A 24,458-nucleotide genomic window follows, 5' to 3' on the forward strand; every position below is an offset into this window, starting at 1 on the left:
CAGACGATCTAGACAAACTTATTTTAAGCGATTTGGAGGCAAAATAATGTTTACAGAGGCTAAATATAAATGTAAATATATTCCTTTGATCCATACATGTACCCATAAATGTGTAAACTGTCTAAAAAATCACTCTTTAGTGAGACATGTAACGCTCTTTTTGTTTTTAAACATGTTTAGATATCCAAGTAAAATAAACCTAATTAATACATTTAAACTGATATTTTCTTTTAAAAAGTTTTGCCGTTTTCAGCGTGCAATGAATCTTAGGATGTTTGAGGCTGTAAAGGATTCACTGGCTCTATTCTTTATTACCTGGGAAACAAAGGACACATTTTTAGGCATGACAGCCTTTGTCGTGCAACGACGACACAACACATTTTGAATGCATCCTTCGGAGGATGCAACCTCTAAAATGAGACAGCTCTTTTTACATTTAATTTTTCAGCGTTGAAACTAGGCTCAATTGATACCATAAATGTTGTCATTTTAATGTGGTATTTGCATTTAGCACAGGGCTATTGCTATGTTTTAGCTATTGCTAGCATGTTTTATCACATTCAGCAATTGAATTTAACCATGGTTTTACACAAATTGGATACAAATAAATACTGGTAATTGTTCTTAAACCATAGCAAAACATGATTTTGCTACACTGATCATAATAAAAGGTTTATCAGACGGTAATCAGTGTGTTTACTAAAGTAAGTTTGCAGGCTGCTAGCATAAACTGTCATGTTACTAACATGTTGCCTTATTAATTTCTTCTGTAGTCATATTGTGTGAAGAAGAATTGCAGTTTACGTTTACTGCCACCACACCAGTGTTTGATCTGAGCAGGAGTATACAGTTGCACTGAATATAGAGTTGTGTATACAGCATGTGCATTTTTTGACTTTTCAAAAATGTACGTTCAGGCACATTTTTTTCCAATGAGCCTGGGTTGTCTATTTCATCTTGCAGTTTGCTTTTTCAGCAGTATTGTTTGCGTCTTCTCTACCTTTCGTTCCGCCCCTGGTTGACATTTTCCCTTTTTTTTGCCGGAGTTGGCAAATTACACTGCTCCACGGCCCACTACGACGTACTGCATTTTACCTTGCCTAACTTCAGTTACGCTAAATAAAATGAGTCAAGTGAGATGAATGTTCATGTCTGACATCAGCTTTACTGCACATCCGGGAGCCACAATCTGAACAAGGGCAAAAAGGGTGAGGTTATTCGTGGGAGGGACTTTCAGTTCTTTGGGAATAGATTTCATGCTTCATTATAAAATGGAGTTCTGCAGTAGGTTGAGAGATGTAATTATAGAAATCTCTGCTGCAGCTCAATCAAAACAGTCAAGGACTAAAGCGTAAAATGAAAGAACCAATCAGAGCTCTTAAAACTGCATCAGTGCTGATGAGCATCTGTTTATGCAAACCCAATGAGTAAGTACTTATGAATGGAATGTTTATCAAATTAAAATTTCAAAACTGTATTTATACTGAAGATCGCTGCTTTCCGCGCATGTTTTTCCATAAACACCCCACAGTCTGCTTGATAGAGTCCCAAATGTTTTTTTGTTGGTAGGAATGTTGAATTTTTAATGGAGCTCTAAGTGGAGAGGAAATAATCATAGTTGCACAGTCGCAATTAACGTCATTGGTAAAGACTTATTGATCACCAGCACCTTTGGTTGCCAGATTGTTATTACGCTTGGGGATTGAGCAATGCAGTGTCTATTTCATCAAGATGGCAGGCCACATGGTGACTTGCCTAAACAAAAGGGAACTTGAGTGTTGGCATTGCAATTCCATCTATTGGCAGAACAAGAGCGCTGCTGTATGTTTTTACCTTTTTACTGGTAGACATAGTAGTTGATTAGCTTGTCCACATTTTTTTTTTTTTTTGATAAGTGCTTAGATTTTAATTACTGAACCTTAATTAACATGTGTATGCTGTTTTAGCAATTCAAATATTTGCACGATTAAACCCTCCAAAAAAGTTCTCCATTTTAATGAGGGAAATTAGCATTTGTTGCCATGATCTTAAGCCAGACTCACACTGTGCAATTTTTAATAATCCTATATGATTGTATTTGTCAGACTACATGAACCTGATTCTCATTTTACACTGTAAGATCCAGAAAGTGTCACAGTGGGTAGTACGAACGCTTTACAGCAAGAAGAGCCCTGGCTGGGTTAGTTGGCATTTCTGTGTGGAGTTTGCATGTTCTCCCTGTGTTCACATGGGTTTCCTCTTGGTTCTCCGGTTTCCCCCACAGTCCAAAGACATGCGCTCTAGGTGAATTGAATAAGCTAAATTAGTTGTTGTGTATGTGTAAATGCAAGAGTGTGTTAGTGTTTCCCAGTGTTGGGTTGCAGCTGCAAGGGCATCCGCTGCATAAAACATATGCTGGATAAGTAGATGGTTCATTCCGCTATGGTGACCCTTGATTAACAAAGGGACTAAGCCGAAAAGAAAATGAATGAATGAATGAATGAATGAATGAATGAATGAAATCCAGAAAACTCATCAGGACTATAATGTCATCCATACGTGACACATTTACCAATCCATGTTCTGAAATAATAACTTACAGCAAACATAAACCATTTATCACATTATTTTGTTAACAGCATACCTTAAAAACAAAACCAAAAAGCTTTTTTGACATTTCCCAGCAGTGGACTTGCTGATTGTGTCAACAAATTCTGCTCTTATTTGTTCTTGGTTTGATGGTTGTCATATGATTTATTTTTTTTTAATTACTTTATTTCATACCATATTAAAAATATCAATACTACAAAAGTACATTTTACTCGAGCAATTTTGTAATTATTATTTCTCCATTTTTAACAGAGCACAACCTATCTTTATAAATCCACACATTTCAAACTCTTCAATATTTATGACATTCTTATAAAAACATTATCAAACTTGATTCTCACTTCAATTAAACTCGTAAAAACTTGCACCACATCTCGACAAACTTCACCCTCTATTCTTTCTATTCTTGTTATGTAAATGTCATTTTGGTTTTCCAACAACAAAATTATTAATTATTCTTTTTTTTTTTTTTTTTTTTGCATATTTGAAACCAAAAGTGAACCCAGTCTTACCTTAAAACTACCTTAAAATCCACTATATGGGCGTCATAGCTGAAGTCACACTGCAGGAAAGTGTCTGAATCTTCTGACACTGCCAGACCTTCATTGGAGGAAAAATATGATCGCAATGGCCATTAAGTAGCTGTTAGTGAAAGTCAAACCATTGATCAAAGACTACAGGTTTTAGCCTAGAATTACAGACAGCTCTTAGGATTTCTCAAATTTGTCTCAGACAATCAAACTGTGGCTGAAATCGTACAGTGTGAGCAGTGCTTTAGCAGGTGTAATGTGATAATAGAGACAATTGTCATGATAGAGTGCTTTCTACTGTACAAAATAAAAAGATTTGATAGTATCCAAACTTCTATTTTGAAAAGTTGCTATGGAGTAGCTTGAGTTTCTGGGTCTACATGATAGGATACTTTTAATGTCTGGATCTTGCAGTTTTGTTTTGCCCATTGTAGAAAAAAAAAAAAAACAGTATAAGGTGTTCACCTCAAAGAGCTTGCATTTTTTATACATTCTTGAAGGGTAAAGGCCTTCAGACCAGCAAGTCTCAAAGTTATAATCAACCAGTGTCTATTATTTGTTAGAGACTTTCAAAACAAAAATGTATTGTAACATATTTTGGCGTTGAGTGCAGTTTTATAAATTTCTGAAAAGCTAAACCAGATCGATTTAATATTAAGCATTCTCTCTTTCTCTGTTCCCCCCAGCATGCGAGTTGATGAACAGAGGGATCCTAGCCTTGGTCAGTTCTATCGGCTGCATGTCCGCAGGCTCGCTGCAGTCTTTAGCTGATGCCATGCACATCCCTCACCTCTTCATCCAGAGGGCACCCGCGGGCACTCCTCGCTCCAGCTGCCCACCCACAACTCGTGCACAACCCGATGACTACACCCTCTTCGTCCGCCCTCCCGTCTATCTAAATGACGTCATCTTCCAAGTGGTGATGGAGTACACTTGGCAGAAGTTCATTATCTTCTATGACACAGACTATGGTGAGTAGTTTCAATTTACTGATGGCTGTAGCAAATGGCCGTAAGGAGTGTGTCCAATAAGTGACCCCACATTAACACCCACCTTATTACCACCACAGAGAGGAAATTATACAGCATTATTACCTCCATTGCTCATTATGTGTTTAAGGCTATTTTTTCGATATGTGCTCCAGAGAAAAGAGCATGGACTGTGAGAGAGGGAAAAAAAATTCTGGGCATTCACAAATTAACCACTATGTTGCCCATAGGCTTGAAGTCCAAGGGGCCTTGAGCTGTAACTTAGCTTTTCATTTTTTTGAGTGTACATCTTCCCTCAAGCTTGTTCCCGTTGCACGGCATTCCATTTCAGTTACTGAAGAAACTGGTTGAGGTAAAACATTTTTTGAGTGTGTGATATGGCACTGTAGGTTTTGACAGAAGCAGATTAAATGAGGGTCAGAATTTGCCTCCGGGTTCAGTTAGTCAGGCAGTTACCCAGCCACCAAATTAGAGCCATTTTCATTGATTAAGTTGCACAATATTTTCCCCAATCATAAAACTAATTACCCACATCAGCTAGGAAGAGATGGATGGATGGTAAAACAAGGCAAGTTTTAAGATGGATGTTTTAAATATAGCTACAGTATTTCGTCAACAAGAAGCAGTGAAATAATATGAAATATTTAGTTGTACAACTTTTGATTCTGATAATTTAGGTTCTGTGTTGCTGTTTGAAAATGGATATAATAATAATAATAATAATAATAATAATAATAATAATAATAATAATAATAATAATAACAATACTAGCAATTACTATTACTACTACTAATACTACTACTAATACTACTACTACTACTACTACTACTACTACTACTACTACTACTACTACTACTACATATAATAATAGTAATTATAATAATAAAAATAATAACAATAATAACAATTACTATTACTACTACTAATACTACTAATACTACTACTACTACTAATAATAATAATAATAATGATAATGATAATAATAATAATAATAATAATAATAATAATAATAATAATAATAATAATAATAATAATAATGATAATATTAATAATAATAATAATAATAATAATAATAATATTTATTAGTTTTATTATTATTAAAGGTGACCCGGTGGCGCAGTAGTTAGTGCTGTCGCCTGACTCACCTCACAGCAAGAAGGTCGCTGGTTCGAGCCTTGGTTGAGTCAGTTTGCGTTTCTGTGTGGAGTTTGCATGTTCTTCCCGCGTTCATGTAGTCTAGGTTTCTTCTGGGTGCCCCAGTTTCCCCCACAGTCCAAAGACATGCGGTACAGGTGAATTAGGTATGCTAAAATTAACCGTAGTGTATGTGTGTGAATGAGAGTGTATGGGTGCTTCCCAGTGATGGGTTGCAGTTGAAAGGGCATCCACTGCGTAAAAACATATGCTGGATAAGTTGGCGGTTCTTTTCGCTGTGGCGACTCTAGATTAAGCCGAAAAGAGAATGAATAAATAAATAAATAAATAATAATAGTAATAATAATAATAATAATAATAATAATAATAATAATAATAATAATAATAATAATAACAATAGTAATAACAATGGTTCCTATTATGGTCTTTTAAAATTATGGTCATTTAGTTTTTGTGATGCTGTTTGAAAATGTATATATTAATAATAATAATAATAATAATAATAATAATAATAATAATAATAATAATAATAATAATAATAATAATAATAATAATAATAATAATTCTGGCTCTTATTATGCATAAAAAAACGATAGCACATTTAGATCATCGCTTTGTTCCATTTTCTTGTTGCATACACTTTAGCTTGTTCCAACAAATAATTTAACATTTTACAAACATTCTTCTTTTTCCGCCCTTAATTTTCACTTCAAAAATAAAACAAACATCAGAGACCATTTCTCCAAACGAATCAAACAATTCCTTCAAAAGCTCAAATAATGAAAACAATAATCCACATTTTTAAAAACAATGAAAAAATTGTCTTTCTTCAATTACAAAAAGAACATCAGTAACATCAGAGTTTAAACTAGCGTGTACATGTGTGTGAGAGAGAAGGAGGTAGAAATAGAGTGTAGTTGTGTGTGAAAAGAACTCTATGGTTGATGGTCCCTCTGGAGGGCTTGCTCTGCTGCAGCAGGTTAAAGTGCGGATGAGTAAGTACCTGTCCCTGAAGACAAACGGATATGATTTCAGCCATGTCCAGAGGGCCATGTGCCTTGGGCAGCTATATAGTAATGAAGCTGTTGAGATCCTCTCTCTTCCTCCTAAGCTTGACCAGTGACTCTAGAGATAGTCTTTTCGGACATTTGATTAGCCTGCCTCTGAGAAAGAGATCTTTCAGAGAGAACAAAGTGTTCCTAAATTGCTTTGGCTTCTTAGGTTTGACTCGGACAATAAGGACTTTATTGATAAATTGATTGTGCCTTGTTGGTGTCTTCTGTTTTTCAGGACTAGTGGTGCTACAGAAACTTTAAAGATATTAAAGGATAATAATAATAATAAATCTATTTGTGCCTTGCAGTCTTACGGTTTCTCCCACTCTATGTTAAGTGTGCTCTGTTATAACTGAAGTTGGTCTAGACGACTGCATAATTGGAAGTGATTTAGCAATAAATGGGTTTCTTGAGTTGAGTGGATTTTGACTGCAACTTCACAAAAATACATATTTTTTGTCATTGACTGATAATTTGGCAGTACTTATGTATTGCTAAATTTAAAATGAAAAGTGTGAGTGACTGTGTTGTTTTATTACTAAAGAAAGATGCATTAAATTGATCAAAATGTGAGTAAATACATATATAATATTAAAGATTATTTGCAAAAAAAAAAAAAATCAGCAAATAATCTTGAAAAAACTGCAGCACAGTACAGTGAAAAACTACAGAATTATTTTCATTAAGTATAAAATGGATACAATTATATTATTACATATTTCAAAGTATTACTTTCTTTCTTTCTTTCTTTCTTTAAGTTGAAGGTTATAATTCTTGTTCTTGATGCACATTATTTAGTCCATCAAGTTTATTCCTGTGTAACATCACATTCTAAGTAAATATTTTAAATGCATTATTCCACTGGTATTAGTTTAGTTTAGTTTTAGTTTAGTTTAAACTTTATTGTCTGTTCTGCTTGACACAGGAAGGAAATTTGTCTTTAACACTGGATTTAAGTACTTTACCAGTGCTTCAAGTTCTGGCATTTTATTTTGTAGCGAACGACCGTTAGTTAACGATATAGTAAGAGGAAACAGACTGTTACGGTGTTTAAGCCGGTTTCGAATTCCACCTATAGCACCTTGCTGTTTCGTCCTTTTACCAGACGCTGTTTTTATAGAACCAATTATTTCAGAGAGGGTATGCGCTTTGGTGACGTTTGACTTTATATTAGAGTCTTAACAGATCCTGATGGCTTTAAAAAATCATCCTCAATCCATCGTTCCTCAAATTTCCCAGATTCACTCCAGCGCCCAATGCACAGATGCAGTCAATGACGCAATTTAAAATCAATAGCACCACAAAGAACTTTGCCAACATTTTGCGTCTTGGGACGCAAGTTAAAATACGAACCTTAAAACAGGTGAACGAGCATTAACACAAGCTTTACCGCAAACAAACACAAGCACGCCAGTTTCTGTGGTCAGCACATGCACATGCGCCCTCGGAATAGATAATTGTCTCAGTCTCAGATAAATGTAGGTCCACTAGCCTAATTGACAAATACACAGCTAAAGACACTGCATTACTATTCGTAGTCGTACTAGTATTAGTAAAATTAGTATTAGTAGCAGTACACTGTAAAACTTATACCAATAAGTTAAGGTAACTCAAATGGTTTGTGGCAATCAGTTTCCTCAAATGGTCTAAGTAAAAAAAAAATAGTTATAAAGAGTAATGTGAAGTCAATCCATTTGAGTATACAAAGCAATTCGAGCACAGTAAAACAAGATAAATGAAGAGAACTCAAATCAATTGAGTACTCAAAACCCAATTAGTTAAGGTAACTCAAACTGTTTGAGGAAACTGATTGCAACAAACCATTTAAGTTGAAAAACTAATCTATATGAGTACTGTCAACTTAATCCATTTGAGTACACTAAACAACTTGAGCACAGCAAAACCCAATGAATTAAGAGAACTAAAACCAATTGAGTACTCAAAACCCAATTAGTTAAGGCAACTCAAACCGTTTGAGGAAACCGGTTGCCACAAACCATTTAAGTTCAAAAACTAATCTATATAAGGACTGAGTGAACTTAATCCATTTAAGATGAAGTATATATTTGAGTGATTAAGTCTTGATAGAGCATTAATGATAAGCACATGTTGTTGAAAAGCAGATTAACTAAAGAGAAACTCAAAACTACAACGATCTAAGTCACATTATTAAAAGAAATAAAACACGTTCAATCTCTTAAAATTTAAGCAGAGGATCATCACATACCTTCACAAACAGTATCAACAGCTTCACACAGTAAAAGAGTTCAAAACTCTTTTCAAATGAAGTAGAATCAATTTCCATTAAGTTTTAAGTTAACTTAAGTTAGGATAAATTTGACTGTTGGGATTTACAGTGTAGTAGTAGTAGTAGTAGTAGTAGTAGTAGTAGTAGTAGTAGTAGTAGTAGTAGTAGGTAACTGAGCTAGAGGAAAATGCTTATATGTATGGTTTATCATTTAATTAATTATGTTTGGATTTGTACAATTTCTAAAAGCTGAATTCGAATTTGAAATCCTGTTCTTAAAGTAGATTACACAGGTAGGTTTTACAGACATGTGTTCAACATAATGCATTGGTAACTGCTTAAGGTGAAGTCGGTGACCTCTAATACGATAACCACCTTCCATAAATTTACTCTGAATAGCCGTGGCGTAGCAGTTACAACATTAGAATAACCTGTCTAGCACTTTGCCAGACCAGGATAAGGTTAATTTAATGTGCAGCAAGTCCAAATTGGATGATTTCATGGTTAACAGACAAGTGGATGAAATAGATAAAGGAAATTGAGTCCCTCTTTTGAGGAGATAATTAATAACGATCTAGGCCAATGACCCTATTATCCTCTTGTGATAAGCAGTCACCCTCTGTATTGTAGGGTGGGTCAAGAGTGAGAATATATTTAATTGTACTTTGTCTCTCTTTTTAATTGTAAATTGTTTCTGAACATTCCATTTTCCTGATTTTAGTTCATGCACATGGTGACACAACATGTTGCTTTTTGATTGTTGAATGTCGATTGACAAATGGAATGTCCAGGGAGTGCTGCTAAAAAGTATGTTTTTTTTTTTTTTTTTTTTTTTTCAGAAAAACAGTTAAACCAGCAGGCACCTTGATGTTAAAACTACATCAAACTGGCATCAAGCATGATGTCAAAAATGCAAATGTGATGTAAAGACTTTGACTTTCATTTGACATTAACACATTGATGCTCATTTGACCACCAATATGACAACAAAAGTTAAATATAAAAAACTTTTTATTATTATTATTATTAAGCAATTCTCTCCCGAATTACACATTTCTACTGGATTTTGTATCCCTAGAATGCATGTACACTATTTTGATATCAACATTACATCAAATTGACATCTAAAATTGGTGTCAAAAGACACGTCAAAAATGAATTACAGTACTGTGTTGTAGTTGATTTTGATGTGTTTTTGATGCCAATATTAGATTATCAATTTGATGTTATTTTGATATCAAGGTAGTCAATTAACATGAAATCGATTTGCATTTTTCAAGTGTTTTTTATCTCGTGTTTACATCAAGAAGCCCACTGGGATGTTTGTGGTTGTTGATTCATGCACATGTCAAGCCTGCTTGAAAATCAAATGGTGGTTGAGCGTTCCTCTTGTAAATTACTGTCAACCTGTTACGCAATAGATGGACATGACCTTGCTAATTTTCAGAGACGTGATATATTGCCAGTTTTGTTTACATAACAAATTATTGTCGCCAACATTTTACACTGCCTTTTCATGTCGTCTGCTCCCTGCGAGTAAGACAGGGCTCAGGCAACTGAGTGGACAGAGACAAAGAGAAGGTATCATTTTGACAGGAAAATAAAAAAATATATATATTTGTTTTTTAGCCGCAGATAAACATGCATTTAAAAAGAAAATAGTTAATATAATAACATGACAGTAACTGCTGTTTTTTTACAGTGCAAATTCACAATTCACACAGATGAAAGGCAACAAACAATTAGCTGTTGGATTTAGAATTTGTGAAAATGTATTGTTATGTTTGCACTTCCCAACAATTGCCACATAAAGTACAATGATTATTCATTTAAAGATTTAATTAAATGATCACTCTCATGGCTAAAAAGACATTTACGTGAACTGGTCCCTCAGATTACATCTGAGCTTGTTGCTATTTGTTAAAAAATCATACTTAGACATTCCATGATCCAACAAACACTCAGAGCATGTTCATTCGGGTGAAGTTAAACTCTAACCAACAGCAACAGATGTCAAAAGGGTAATACACTGATCCAACAAACTCCAACAGACTTGTTTGTTGCCCTTTGTTAGTGCAGTGTGAATTGGCTTTTAGAAGTAAAAGCCCTCTTATTTGTTTTGACTTAAAATATAATGATAATATTATATCATAAGCTTTTGTTTTGGGATTTGTCAGTTCATCGAATTGTGGCATGGTTGTATTGTTAAACCTAAAAAAAACATTGAAAAAAGGTTATTTTTACCCTCAAAAATGTTGTTATTGCAGTGTTATATTATTTTATTAATATTATTAACAGTTGCACATACAGTCTTTAAACAACAAGACTAATTGTAATTGTGATTAACAATGCTATCCTTAATCACAATTACTGTTAAGTAAAAAGTAGTCTTCATGACAGGTCTACTTGTGAATGTCACAAATGCATCATTTCACTGAGTGATATGATACAGTACATTTCGATCTAGTGCGGGTTACCCTGATCAGGCTTGCCTGCAGTTTCTTTACTTGGTCAGAGTAATGCACATGAGAAATTTGTGATTGTTGTCATTCTCACTAGAAGAATAAACCTAGAGTATATTGGTTGTTCACATACCATGTCTGTTGTGCATATATATTCATTTTATCAAATGTAGAATTTGCAGCATCCATGCGCTAATAGAGAGAGCTCCCCTCATAGTTTATAACTTATTTGTACATTTGTATGTGAATAAACAACAATGGAGGACATACAGCAGATTCTGTTCTTGCTTCTTGGCATTTGGCTGTTTGTCACAAGACAACCACAAGCTTTGTCATTGTATTATTATTGTGTTATATATTAACTGTGTATTTAAAAATACACTGCGTCCTGTTTTGTTTTGTATGTCTTGTACACATACATAATCCTTCTTTGTAAACCAATAGCATTCATCAGTGAGCAGCTCTACCCTTTTGGTACCATACTGTTGTGCTACAGTGTGTGCCCTTATGAAAAGGTCCCAAAAAAGTAGTGCGGTTTGTTAGTTTGGGGCTTCTGTAAGTGAAAATGTAAATAAATGCGCTTTACTGTTCCACCCATACAAACCAATATAGGTTAATGGAGGTCATGGGTGGGGATTCTAAAGCCACAATGCTAGTTAAGCTCATCTTTTACATGGCCTTGAGCTCTTTGTAACAAGTGAAATGCTAAGTTTGCAACTTTGGAAAACCTGTACATATACACATACAGGCATACATGTTTAGGGATAATAACAGTAATGTGCAAGGGGTAATGCAGAAGCTATTCATAAATTGATCATCAGTCTCATAATAATATAATATAATATAATATAATATAATATAATATAATATAATATAATATAATATAATATAATATAATATAATATAATATGTATTAATATTTTACTCAATCTAGAGTTAATTTCATCAAAAATGTACATCGAATTGTGTGTTTACCTAAGTTTTTTACCAAAATGTATAGAGGCACATTTTTTCCTATATCCTACATTAAAACTCCATATTAGTCTAAGCTGGTATTTCCATCTGGGACATCCTTTATCACTCTGTCTGTCTGTTTCTCTCTCAGCAAGATGAACTGTGACATGAAGATTTGTTTTTAGCCCCCATTGTTGTTCGCTAGTGTCGTAAAGTCTAGTGGAAGCATTAAACACAGTAGAGAGGATGCAGCTAGTGGGAGATTCACAGCATGAGAGCTCACTCAATCAGCACTCAGCTGCGGGCCTCAGATCCGGTCCTTTAGATTCCGCTCACAGTTGCTTGCAGGCCACATACGACTGTGTCACTCAGAGCATCTATCTAGCACTGGAATTTGATTTAAAGAGCTCCTATTGGCCAAAAATAGTGCCAGCTCCCTCTAATCAGTAATCAGTAGACCCAACCGGAAACTGGCATGTATCGACTCCTGTCAAGCTTTTGAGTGACTTAAGTCTCAGGCAGGGGTGGACGTACGCTAATCAAGACCAGTAGCATTGATTTCTCTTTTAGACAGACAGAAGCAAACTATAGAGAAGTGCTTTTATTTTTTGTTTGTATTATTTAGATAGAAACTTTTTGAACTTTTTATTTATATATCCATTTTTAGTTTCTTTGCCTGACTATTTGGTTGTTGTGGTCCTAACCTTCAACCACCAGGGGGATGCAGGGGGATGGTCCCACATCGCGCATTTGAGCTGTGCCCGGACGGGTTCCGTGGGATAAAACCAAACCACCAGGCACTCCCATGCGAGCCCTAACTTCAGGCCTGGATCCAGAGTGGGGCCCTGGCTGTGCAATACTGGTCCTTGCTGTTGTTATAAGGGGTATATATTTATATAAGGGGTTTTTGAACTGCACTTAGTCTGACCTGTCACCTAAGACCTTTTTGCCTTGGGAGACCCTTCCAGGGGCATAAGCCCCCGACAACATAGCTCTTATAATCACTCAGGCACTCAAACCCCAAGTGTGACTTGGCTGGGATGAGAATCAGCACCTCCAAGTCCGAGGCCATGGTGCTCCACCAGAACAAGGTCGTTTGCCATCTTCAGGTTGGAGGAAAGTCCTTAACCCAGGTAGAGGAGTTCAAGTATCTTGTGGTACGTGAGATTGACCGGTGGATTGGTGCAGCAGCAGCAGTAATTTGGTCAATGTACCGGTCCATTGTGGTAAAGAAAGAGCTGAGCCGAAAGACAAAGCTATCACCTTACTGGTCAATCTACATTCCTACTCTCATTCCTACGATATATAAAAAGGACTACATCTCAGATACAAGCGACCGAAATGATTTTTCTTTAGAGGGTTGCAGGGCGCACCCTTATAGATAGAGCAAGGAGCTCACACATCGAGAAGTCAGCTGAGGTGGCTCGGGCATTTGTTTTGGATGCATCATGGACGCCTACCTAGGGAAGTGTTCCAGGCATGTCCCACCGGGATGAGGACTCGGGGAACACCCAGGACACGCTGGAGGAACAATGTCTCTCGGCTGGCCTGGGAACGCCTCAGGAGGAGCTGGAAGAAGCGTCTGGGGAAAGGGTTTAGGGCAGCATCCTTGCTTATTTAATGTAGATTTACACAATTTTATTTTTCACCGACAACACCTAGACATGCCAATAGAATAATCATTACTAATCTCATTATTCAATTACCAGTTTTTGTATAGTACACCCTTTAGCTGATATTTTTCCTTTTATAAAATGATTTATTTATTTTTTGAAAAGCCCAATACAACCCAGATCAACTTTAAAAAGCTGTAACATTGGATTAAGGTTGCACCACTGTCGCCACTGGTTTGGGATTTGTGGAGCTGCGCATCCATAGTTTTGCTTGGAAGTGTTTGGACTTTTAGCAGTGAAAATTAAACCACACTGAACTGAACTAAACTGAACTTTCACTCTGAAAACCGGACTGACAGTTTCAATTTCCATTAACTAGGAGTGTTCTGTTAAGATGTTTTGACACTTGTAACGAATCTTTCCGATCAGACATATAATTACTTTGCTTTTATTCAACAAATAATACACCGACAACTTTTAATACCAAGAAAAAGACTGGATGGTCATTTGTAATCCGACTCAAGGGTATTTATGACTCGAAGGAATGCTTAAAAATGGACACACAGAAAACTTCTATAAGCTCATTTCTTAAGACTTAAGACTTAATATGCTTTTAATGTAAACTTTTATTCTCTTTATATGTCATGGTGTTTTAAAACAAGTCTCTTCCTCTTGTATTAATGTTAGCGTTTCAATATTTTTTCAGTCAAAGTAACTCTAACCACAAAGTTTAACTCTACCACAGCTAAACAAGATCATAGATGGTTTATGTTTGATGTCCCTGCAAGGCTAATTTGGTGTACTGAATGATTGTTTACATTTTATGTTAATACGTGTGCAACATATTAACATTTTTAAAAAGCTTTGAACTTTTCTGCATCAGTTTACAGCCAGAATACCTATGCAAATCACTAAGCTTTGAAACAAAGGCTATAAAACATTAACTTCTCATTGGTCAACTCAGCTCCAGCGGGTGGGTACAAAACCCTCCTTATAAAAGCTGGTAGCCTAAGGCCGCACCCCATAAGAATAGAGCCCAGACAAGAGTGAACCCAGAACTAGAATCCAGTAGAACCACAGGACTCCAGGGAGCAAGTGACGACCCAGAAAAAATGGGTAAACATGCACAACTCAGACATTCCCATCTCTGATACCTTTCTTTCTTTTCCATCGAGAGTCTAATTAAGTTTAGTGTGTCGTGAAACCAGTAGTCAACACAACTAAACTTTTAGCTGCTTCAAAACTTGAAACAAGTGACTCCACCGCAGTCCAAGCCTCACGGGGACAAAGTGCTGACCACCATGTTCTTTACATCAGAAAAGTTGAATTTGAAGAGTTGATTCTTTTGAAGCCCTATTCAAATGAATCTTCAATTCACTTTAAACTAATTTGCTAAACAATCTACATTGTAAAAGCGCTCTAGAAATAAACATGAATTGAATTGAATTGAAGGGTTACTATTTATAATATAGTTTTCAAAGAACAGTTGAAATAAATTAGTACCTTAAAGGCATTTACACATTTGATAAAAGCATCTGTCAAATGAATAAATATACATTTAGTCGTATAATTTCCCCGCAAGGTAAAGCAGAGCTATTAATCAAAGTGTTTTGTGTGAAGTTTTCTTCAAAGTTGAGTTCAGTAATGTATATGCTGGTTTATGCTCAGAGTTACAGCTGGGATTCTCTGACAGGGGAAGTGAGGCCAAGACTCTGTAATGATAATGGAGACACTAGTGCTGATTATAATTACATGTGTATTTTTGACAGATGAAAAGGGCCTTATTGGCGTGTTACCACTGTGCTGTGTGTCTGTTTGGATTAATCTGCCTTGCTATAACCTCTCCTATTAAGACAGAAGTAATAAAGCCAAGCAGGCTCCTCATCTTTGAATGGGAGCTCTGTAATGTCCCGACTTCATGGAGTCGTAACAGAGAAATAACAAGCCCACTACATTACCAGACCATTGCCTTCAGCCACCCCATCCTGCCATAACGTAGCAGAGCAGCGTCTCCGTAAACAGCTCCTACCCAGATGCCACTCCAGCACAGGGGCCGTATCAAGTCCCTCTATGTGTCCTCCACTATAAACACAAGCTGCTGTCTGCTGGAGCCCTGCCCTCCACACTAGCTGGGGAACCCAATGAGAGATTTTTAGCAGAACCGCAATCGTAGATTTGCTTTAAATTGGATCCAGTGCACAGATGGAGGCACCGGAGCTTTTGACCCTCCTCCGGCGTGCGGTGGATGTTGTCCTCATCTTCCCTTTTAGCTGCATCGAGTGACAGTGTTTCAGTGGAGGTGTAGGCGATGATGACCCTGCTAATTAAACCAGAAGCCAAACGATTACAATTTAGATTTTCTGGCCTCTTTAAAAGTTTAAAAAACAATGAATTTCATATAAATGAAAACTTCTCGAGAAAACTTTGCTTCAGTGTTTGGAGGTAATTATTTTCAAATAGTCACATTTCTAAGTTGACTGCATTTATTACAGTTTGATATTTTTTATATTGTTTTTTACATTTTTTACTTCAGTTTTTTACTCCAATAATATGGTAGTTGTCAGCAACTATCTCATAAATTATTGTTTTTCATTGTCTCTATTGTATTTTTAAAGCATTTAATTGTAGTCTGATTACTTCAAATTATGAATGATTTGTAGCTTTCTCCAACACTCCAACATCTTTAGTTAGGGTAGTATTTTATAATCACATATTTACTGCAAATAATATGGTAAATTCAACACAGGCTCATTGTGAAAACATACTCCTATATACATTTCTGGAGAGTCTTTGAAGTGAACGTTATGGGGTGGTATGAGGTCGCTGATAACTTCAGTTTCTTTTGCGCTGCCGGCTGACTGCTTTCCTCAGTGTGGATGGCTTTTCCGATGTTAACAGTTTGCTCAGTAGCTCGCCCTGTGCGTCAGCGGACTTGAGATCCAGTTGATTGCGGCAACAGTCTGGCTTAGAAGGGTTCCAGAAAGCAGATAAAACAAAAACAAAAGGCAAAAAATAAAATAACCAAGTAAATAACAAGGTGAAAACATGGTATGATCTAAAACAGCGAGGTAAATATCAGGCAACCGCGAGGGCTTTTCTTTTTCTGGATTGCTTTTTAAAACACTGTCGGTTGGGTTAAGGGAAAAGGGTGATCGGGTCAAACAGTGCTTTTGAAAACACTATCATGGGATTTAAGGATGGGGGTGGGCTGGGGGATCTGTCAGTCAGTTGGTTGGTCAGTCAGTAGGTCGACAGCGGCCTCTGGTGGATTGCATAAGAACAGCAAATGCGAATGGCACTCGGGAGAGAAATTTGACATCTGATAAAGCAGCCTCTGGTGGATTTGCAAAAACAAAAACTGCAAAAAAAAAATTTACCTCATGCTTTGTATTTTATAATCACCAGAAATGTATATAGTATCAATAATGAGCCTGGGTTGGGTAAAATGATGCTTGCTATAGTAAAATGATAGATGTAATGGTTGCCATCTACAGTAGTCAATAATTATAGTGGATAGGCACATCTTTCATTAAATTTGTCATAAAATTGTTTAATAACACCCATTCTTATAGGACAATTAAAAATATACATATTTTTGATTCACTTTGAATGTTAACAACTGTATTAACTACAATAATCATTCCTTTGTTTATTTGTTTTAGCAGAACCATGCTTATTTTTTATAGGTTCTCTTTAATTTGGTTATACAAGCTGTATTGCAGGTACAAATGCCAAGCCTTGTAACTACGTCAACAAATATGTAATTTTATTTTTACAGAAATACTTTCGGTTTTCTTTTTTATAAACGTATAGCAAACACGCGAGGTTTTATAGCTAATTATGCTTGTTCAGGCTGGTAATTGCTCTGTAAACACGTTGCAAAAAGAACTTAGTGGTCTTATTGACCAGCTGGTATCTGTTTTTACGAATGTAGAACAGTTTGCTTAATGACTAGCTCAAACCAGCCAATGCTAATATCAGTTTAAATTGGTTTGGCCAGCCATGTTGTTTTTGTTTTGGTTATGCATCTAAAACACAAACATGATATTACTATTTCTTTCAGTGCCTCATAGCTGAAGGGCTACCTACTGTAAATATTCTTTCATACGATTTTCTTCCTGAAAGTCTTCACATCTGTGACACACACACAAACTCACGCACGCACGCACACACACACACACACACACACACACACAAACACACAGAGATGGTCTCACCTTTAACACCCCCCACCTTTATTCCCCCCGGTTTCTTCGCCCCAGTCCCATCTTTCAGGGACACTTTGATCCTGCATTCTCAACGCCTCCCCGCTCCGGTGGAAAGGGTTTGATGTAGGGAAGGGCCGCCTGCACAGAGGGATGAGTGTGCAGCAGCTCTTTCTCTGTGAAATACATCTTTTATTTAGCGCAGCCCTGAGACAGCACTTCTGCCTCGCCACACCGCAGTGATAAATGTTCGACACAGGTTTCTGATGTCGCCCACTTCTGTGCTCTGCTAGCACACATGCTAATGCATTCTTGTTCTTCACGCTCATCACAGTAATGCAGAAAGTGAAAACTAAGTGGTTGATTAAGCCCGTTAGAGGGTTTATTTCACACCTGATAGCAAGTATCGTTGATATCAGTTTTAATTCAGATTTTTCTAGGATGCCCTCTAAAATAAAAATGAGCATTTTTGGGTTATTATCAATAAGTTAAACCCTGAAATACTTCAAACAAAGCTTTTTTATATTCTTTTTTTGAAGGCAAAAAGAACTTTGAAATGGCTGATTGATGATATATGGTTTTCAAAAGCTCCAACACTCAAGCTCAGCATTTCAGTGAGCAGTTGTAAATGTGTCATTCACTTTGCTTGCATGTGCCTCTTAAACATAATACTTGTGGTTGTGGGAGAAGGAGAGTTTCAAAAACTGGCAAAAACTAAATCTGGCAAAAAGTCTTTTCCATCCTGACGCACACCAAATGAGAAGTGCCACCACAGGGTGCCACATCTTTACATAGCCTTCTATTGTTTGTTTGTTTGTTTTTTTAAATGTTGGCACTTCTCATGTGGGCGTGTGAGCCCTCCCAGTCTTTAAAATCTCTCCACAAGTGATCATACAGGTGCAGATACATCTGTACAAGCTCTGCAAGTCCAGCCTCTAATGTATTTGTTTGGTGTTGTTGTTTTGGATGTTCTTCTGTCATTCTTATGTGAATACAAAGCACATCAAATAAGGCAGAAGTCAGAAAACACCCAACAATTGCGTAATAAACAAATTGTTGCTCAAAGGTGTTTAGGAGCCAAAACAAACTTCCCCTAAATGTTCGCTTTGGTGGGCTGTTTTGAATTGGTGAATTGAACTCCAAACAAACTTTTTGGCCGAATTGTGTTAATGGCAGTTCCAGTTCATTCATTAATTTAGCTTGAAGTATTTAGTCTTTAGTCAAAAGTAAACAAATCAAAACTTATATGTTCTTACTTTCACTAAAATGGATATAAGTTTTTTTTTTCAACATACACTTTAGCTTTACATATTTATATATCATTATATATTTCTGACCAATTAAAAGCTTTCTAGAATCTGAAGCATCATGAAGACAAGACTTACTAGAATTCAATCACTTATTCACATGTAATTGAGCATTGATATAGAACGTTTGCATAAACACTTTTATATATAAGAAAATAATGCACAGACGATCTGCTCTGGTCCAGAGTAACTATTTCACAAAGCAGATCATATGCACAAGTCGGCAGAAGCCACATAACAAATTGGACCTATAATTTTACGCTCAATGCTGTGTATTAAAGCAGAGAAATGGTTAGGTAGACTCTGTAGGCGACTTAATCAGTCCTCTAGCACTTAAGGTTGTGAATCAGTAGGTCGGGTACATGAATTTAGCCATTACACATTGGGACAATAAGCATGACATGAAAACATTCTCTTAAAATTTCAATTTATTAACAACAGCAGAATTGATATTTTTCACATATCAATTTTCAAATACATTATACACACCTTGAAAAATAATTGGGGAAAAAAATATTGTTTCAGGTAAGCATTAATCAGTTATTATTTTGCTAGATTGTTCTGTACCTGTCTAACCAATACAGGCTCATTGTGGATACGTACCCCTGTTTACATTTCTTGAGAGCGCAAATTATGTAGCCAAACATACCTACAGTATAGCTGCATTTCATCTTTAAAATGAACACTACCGGGAGGGTATGATGCCTCTGAAGAGTTTTGTTACTTTTAGCACTACCAGCTTGCCTACTTCCATATAGACAGCTTTTCCAGTGTTACCAGTTTTCCCATTGGCTCGCCACATACACCGATAGTGGAGCTGAGTTGACCATAATGACAGGGTTCAAGTCTGGTGAAGAAAAGTTTCAGAAACCAGGCAGAACAAAAGCAAAAAATAAAAAAATAAAAACAGGCTGAAAATGTGGTAAAATCATGCAGTCGTGACTGCTTTTCTTTTTCTAAATTGCTCTTGAAAACATTATCAGTTTGGTTTAGGAATGGAGGGTCAGTGGATCAGTCAGTCAGTCAGTCTAGTTGGCTAAAGTGCATATTGCGCCCTTTATTTTTGGCAAGAGAAATTTGAGATTATCAAAAAGTGTACACAAATTTGGTGAATTTGCAAAAACAAAAAACGCAAGCAGATGTACCTCTAGTTACGTATTTCACTGTCCCCAGAAATTTAGACCTGTGTACATATGCAAAATGAGCTTGGATTGTTTCTACCTATACTTAAAATATAAATCAATAACAGTTACTTTAAAAAACAAAAAACTAAAAAACTAAAAATATCTGTAGTGTTGGTTAGTTGGTTTATACCATACATAATCAGTTTTAAGGGATCTTTACTTCACTTTTCTTTGTATAAAGTAGCTTTGATATTTGACTTGTCATTTGATATTAGATTTCTCATTCATTGTGCAGTCCTCCTCGTTTTTTCTTAATTAATCGCACTTATGGAAAAAGATCAGTCTTTTAGAAACATTTAATTTAAACGTATGTAAAACATGCCACACATCTCATTTTAATCAATTCATTGTTAAGTGTGAAATCTAATCTCTCTCTAATCTTTGTTATGACCTCTGGCAGGCACCGCTCTCTCTCTCTCTCTTTCTGTTTGAATGAGTGCTGCGATTGAATGCTTTGCAAATGCTTGTGTTCTTTCTGCACTTCTGCTCATGTTCAGTTGAGCAGGGTTGATAACAGACATGCAGGGACTGACATTAACATCCAGCAACCCTCTAAATGCAAGTAGATTTTGGTGTGTAAGTGTCAATCCCAATATCCACTTTGGCAGGTTGAGCTTTATATAGTGATGTAACAGATCTCATTTGATCCATGATCAGCATAGGTCATGGCAGAGAAGTCGTGACTCAAAACACATGGGGATCTGGGGATTGGTGTGCAAAGTATACCCATCATCTGCATCTTCACAAATGCTAGATTGGATTTAACACCATTCGCATGTAAGAAGCTGCATCAGAGAACATCATTTGTATTGGCTTGCTGTTTTCTGTTAAGACAAAAAGAAATGAGCTGCATCTCAAATAGTGTATCACACAAATAACAATTTGCATTCACTTTTGTGTGTTAAGGCTTGAACAGAATAATACTAAAATCAAAATACCTGTCTTTCTGAGTACTCACATAAATACAGTGAAATTGATTTGGAAAGCCACTGGTCAGAGTGAAGAAACAAAAACTACCTGCATGACTATTTGAAATCATGGTTTGTTTGCTTTAAAGATATTTCATTTTCATAATAATAATAATAATCAAAATAAAAATGTCCATGTTCTGCAGACATCATTCTGATTGGCTGAATGTGTTCAATACCATTTTTAAATGCACATGTACAGTAAGTAGTTCCAGTCAGTTTGGTCACAGTTTGAAATAAAGTTGCTCAAACATTAGTTGTAACTATAGTTATGCAGTGACAGTTGCAGAAATCTTCATTCTTCTGTGTAATATCATGCTTCACCTGGGAGCTGATAGGGATCAACTAATAAGTTTCTCAAGTTTCAGCAACTCATTTAAGGTACCACATCTCCATCACCTGCAATCTGTTGTTGTTGTGTGTGTTTAAGACTACACCCATATGTAAGAGTAGGCACATAGGTAGAGTTGTAATCAGCAAGCTTTGTTTTGGTAGAGATTTCTCTCTTTCCCAGAAAGACTCTGTTTAAAGCATGATATAGATGTGGCGACCCTCGAATTGAGATCCTTACCGGTTTCCCATTCTCACTTAACACTGCTCTATGCTATTTGTACTCTTCCCATTGCTTCAAGACAATGTTGTCCAGTTTGTCCTACTTTTGTATATACTAGTTTAATATACAATTGTTTTACATAAACAGGGAAACATTGATGGTTCCTTACATTCTTCAGAAATCATCTTAATAAGCTTGTTGCTCAAAAAATTTATATTGAAAATGGCTGTGCTTTTTAATATTTTGTAGATGCTTTGGTGAATACAAAGTTCAAAGGAAGCTCTGAAAGTAACTTCTAACCAGACCAGATGCAAACGAACGTAGTTTGAATGACACTGTCTGTTGTTGTTGTTATTTTTCAGATATCCGGGGCATAGAAAACTTCCTGGACCAGACGTCTCAGCAGGGGATGGATGTGTCTCTCCAGAAGGTGGAATCCAATATTAACATGATGATCACTGGAATGTTCCGTACCATGAGGGTGGAAGAGCTGCATCGCTACAGGGACACACTGAGACGTGCTGTGCTGTTCATGAGTCCCGCCACTGCCAAGGCCTTCATTACCGAGGTACATTCACATACACAAGCTAGTATGAACATATATCACACACCAGCCTTGAAAATGTTCACACTTGCATTTCACACAAATGGCTGCTGTTACATTAATAGATATTTTTTGCACTGCACAGATGCAAGTACAGTAGCAGCCCTCAGAATCTAACCATCGGGCATTTAACACAAAACCTTCAATCTCTCAGTCCAACCAGCTTTTAAATAGTTCACATTATGTTGAACTGTAAGGCTCACAGCCGCAGGCAGGGTATAATGTCATGGGAAATTTAATATTTTTAGTGTTTTTATGGCTTGTTGGCAGTGCCAGGCAGTAGCGTCACTACATGTAGTAATGCTACCAATGACTGTAAAAAATATGGACGACGCGACAGCCCTTTTTCCCATTGAACGCCTTGAGGGCAAAACGCCTGCTTGACGGGCACAAACTGTCGCAAAAGACTGCTGAAATTGGAGCCAGACATGCGCAGAAGGACTGTCTGATGGAGCCAGAGGAGGAGCCGCGAAAATGAGCAGAGTCGAGCTTCCAATCAAACGCTTTATGTAAAATCAACTACGCCCCCCGAACTTCTCAGCATGCGTTTGCTGTCATATCAACACAAATGGATGTAATAACGTTAACAAATATGAGGGTTTTATATATTCAATCGCGCCAGCTCCAGGCCGCAGCGCATAACTTACTCGCGGCGTCGCGGGCTGATTCCGGCTCGCATGCGGCAGCGCCTGCTCGCTCGGCCGCCGCATCTGGCTCGATTGACTCGGGCTGGAATTGGGTAGTGAGTCCAGGCATCCGGAGTAGGTCCAGCAGAGGTAACATTAGTCAGTCTGAGCTCTAAGAGATAAGTCTCCGGCAGGCGAGAATCTAGCCGGAACTGTGTTTTGCTATCTGGGTGGCTAGGCGTGTATCAGCAAACTAATAAAGCCCGAAAAAAGCCCTGAACTTAGCGAATAAACAGTGTTCCACCAGGATCATGTATGTCAGAAACTATAGTTTACTGCTGAACTCATTTTGTCATGGTAAAATAACACAGAAATCGAATAATAAAATTTCAGTCTACTTCAGTCTCCTGCCGAAGCTCAGACGCCGCGCTTTGAGAAACTGTCAATCACAGCTGTCAATCACGATGACACGCCCAGCATTAAATTACTGCTAAAAACAAACTGTTTACAAAAATGAAGATCTGCACCTATTTCAGCACAATAACCAGTGCCTTAATCAACCAGAACTATCTTTCGGGACATTTTATTGCAAGTGTAATATTTTTTTTTATTTGGGCTCAAGTCTCCTTCATTAACACGGAGGAGGCGGGCTTTATGACTTGTACTGCAGCCAGCCCCCAGGGGGCGATCTAACGGCCGAAACCTTCACTCAAACGTAGGCTTGCAGCACACTCGAATGCTACTAGCTTAACTCCATTTATCAGTAACTGTTTTCTAAATCAAATAGCTTTTCAGTAGCAAAGCAATTTTTTAGCCAAGTAGCGCAGTAGCATCCACACAAGCTACATTAACCAATCAAGGATCAGTACGTGACGGCACCGACATTCACAGAGCTGTGAGGCCGGTGCCTAGTCGATAAGAGTAAATTCATATGATTACGAGAATGACAATTTCTTCTTCTTCCTGTTTTACTGTGGTCAACAACAAACTTTTTGGTGCGTTACTGGTGCGTTACTACATCTCACTCCGGCAACCAATTAGGCTGACATGAGAACCTTTCTTGATGGATAGATAACTGAGGGAGAGCAGTTATTTCTGAAACAGGATTCCTTGTGGCCATACCTCAAGAAGTATTTGTTAAGATGCAATAATGTTAATTCTGATGCTGTGCTTTTGTTAAAGCTGATTTGATTTTTAAATGTTTTTTGTAAGTTGAGTTGGTTTTAAATTAACTTGTAGTCCTGCAAATGTGCCCAAGTGCATAAAAAAATATGTTTTTTAACTACTCAAATTAATTTGTTGGGGTTTTATCAGCATTTTTAAATACACTTTCAATGGGGCATTGGTTTACATCAGGGGCCACCAACCCTGTTCCTGGAGAGCTACCTTCCTGCAGAATTTAGTCCCAACCCTGTT

The 24,458-nt window shown here is 36.8% G+C and overlaps 1 protein-coding gene across 13 annotated transcripts in view; it reads left to right on the top strand.

The window, feature by feature from the left end:
- grid2 (glutamate receptor, ionotropic, delta 2) overlaps positions 1-24,458 on the top strand; it is a 704,272-nt gene that overhangs the window by 377,786 nt on the left and 302,028 nt on the right. For all 13 annotated transcript variants that reach the window (XR_015497018.1, XR_015497017.1, XM_087263207.1 and 10 more), the window contains 2 exon segments: positions 3,806-4,090; positions 22,175-22,380. Coding sequence is in view for 11 of the 13 variants with exons in the window: in XM_087263207.1 (XP_087119333.1) it covers positions 3,806-4,090; positions 22,175-22,380 (491 nt within the window). In the remaining 2 variants the exon portion in view is untranslated.

Source organism: Danio rerio, chromosome 8 (assembly GCF_052040795.2).
Source record: "Danio rerio strain M-AB ecotype USA chromosome 8, GRCz13ab, whole genome shotgun sequence".
Classification (NCBI taxonomy): Eukaryota; Metazoa; Chordata; class Actinopteri; order Cypriniformes; family Danionidae; genus Danio; species Danio rerio.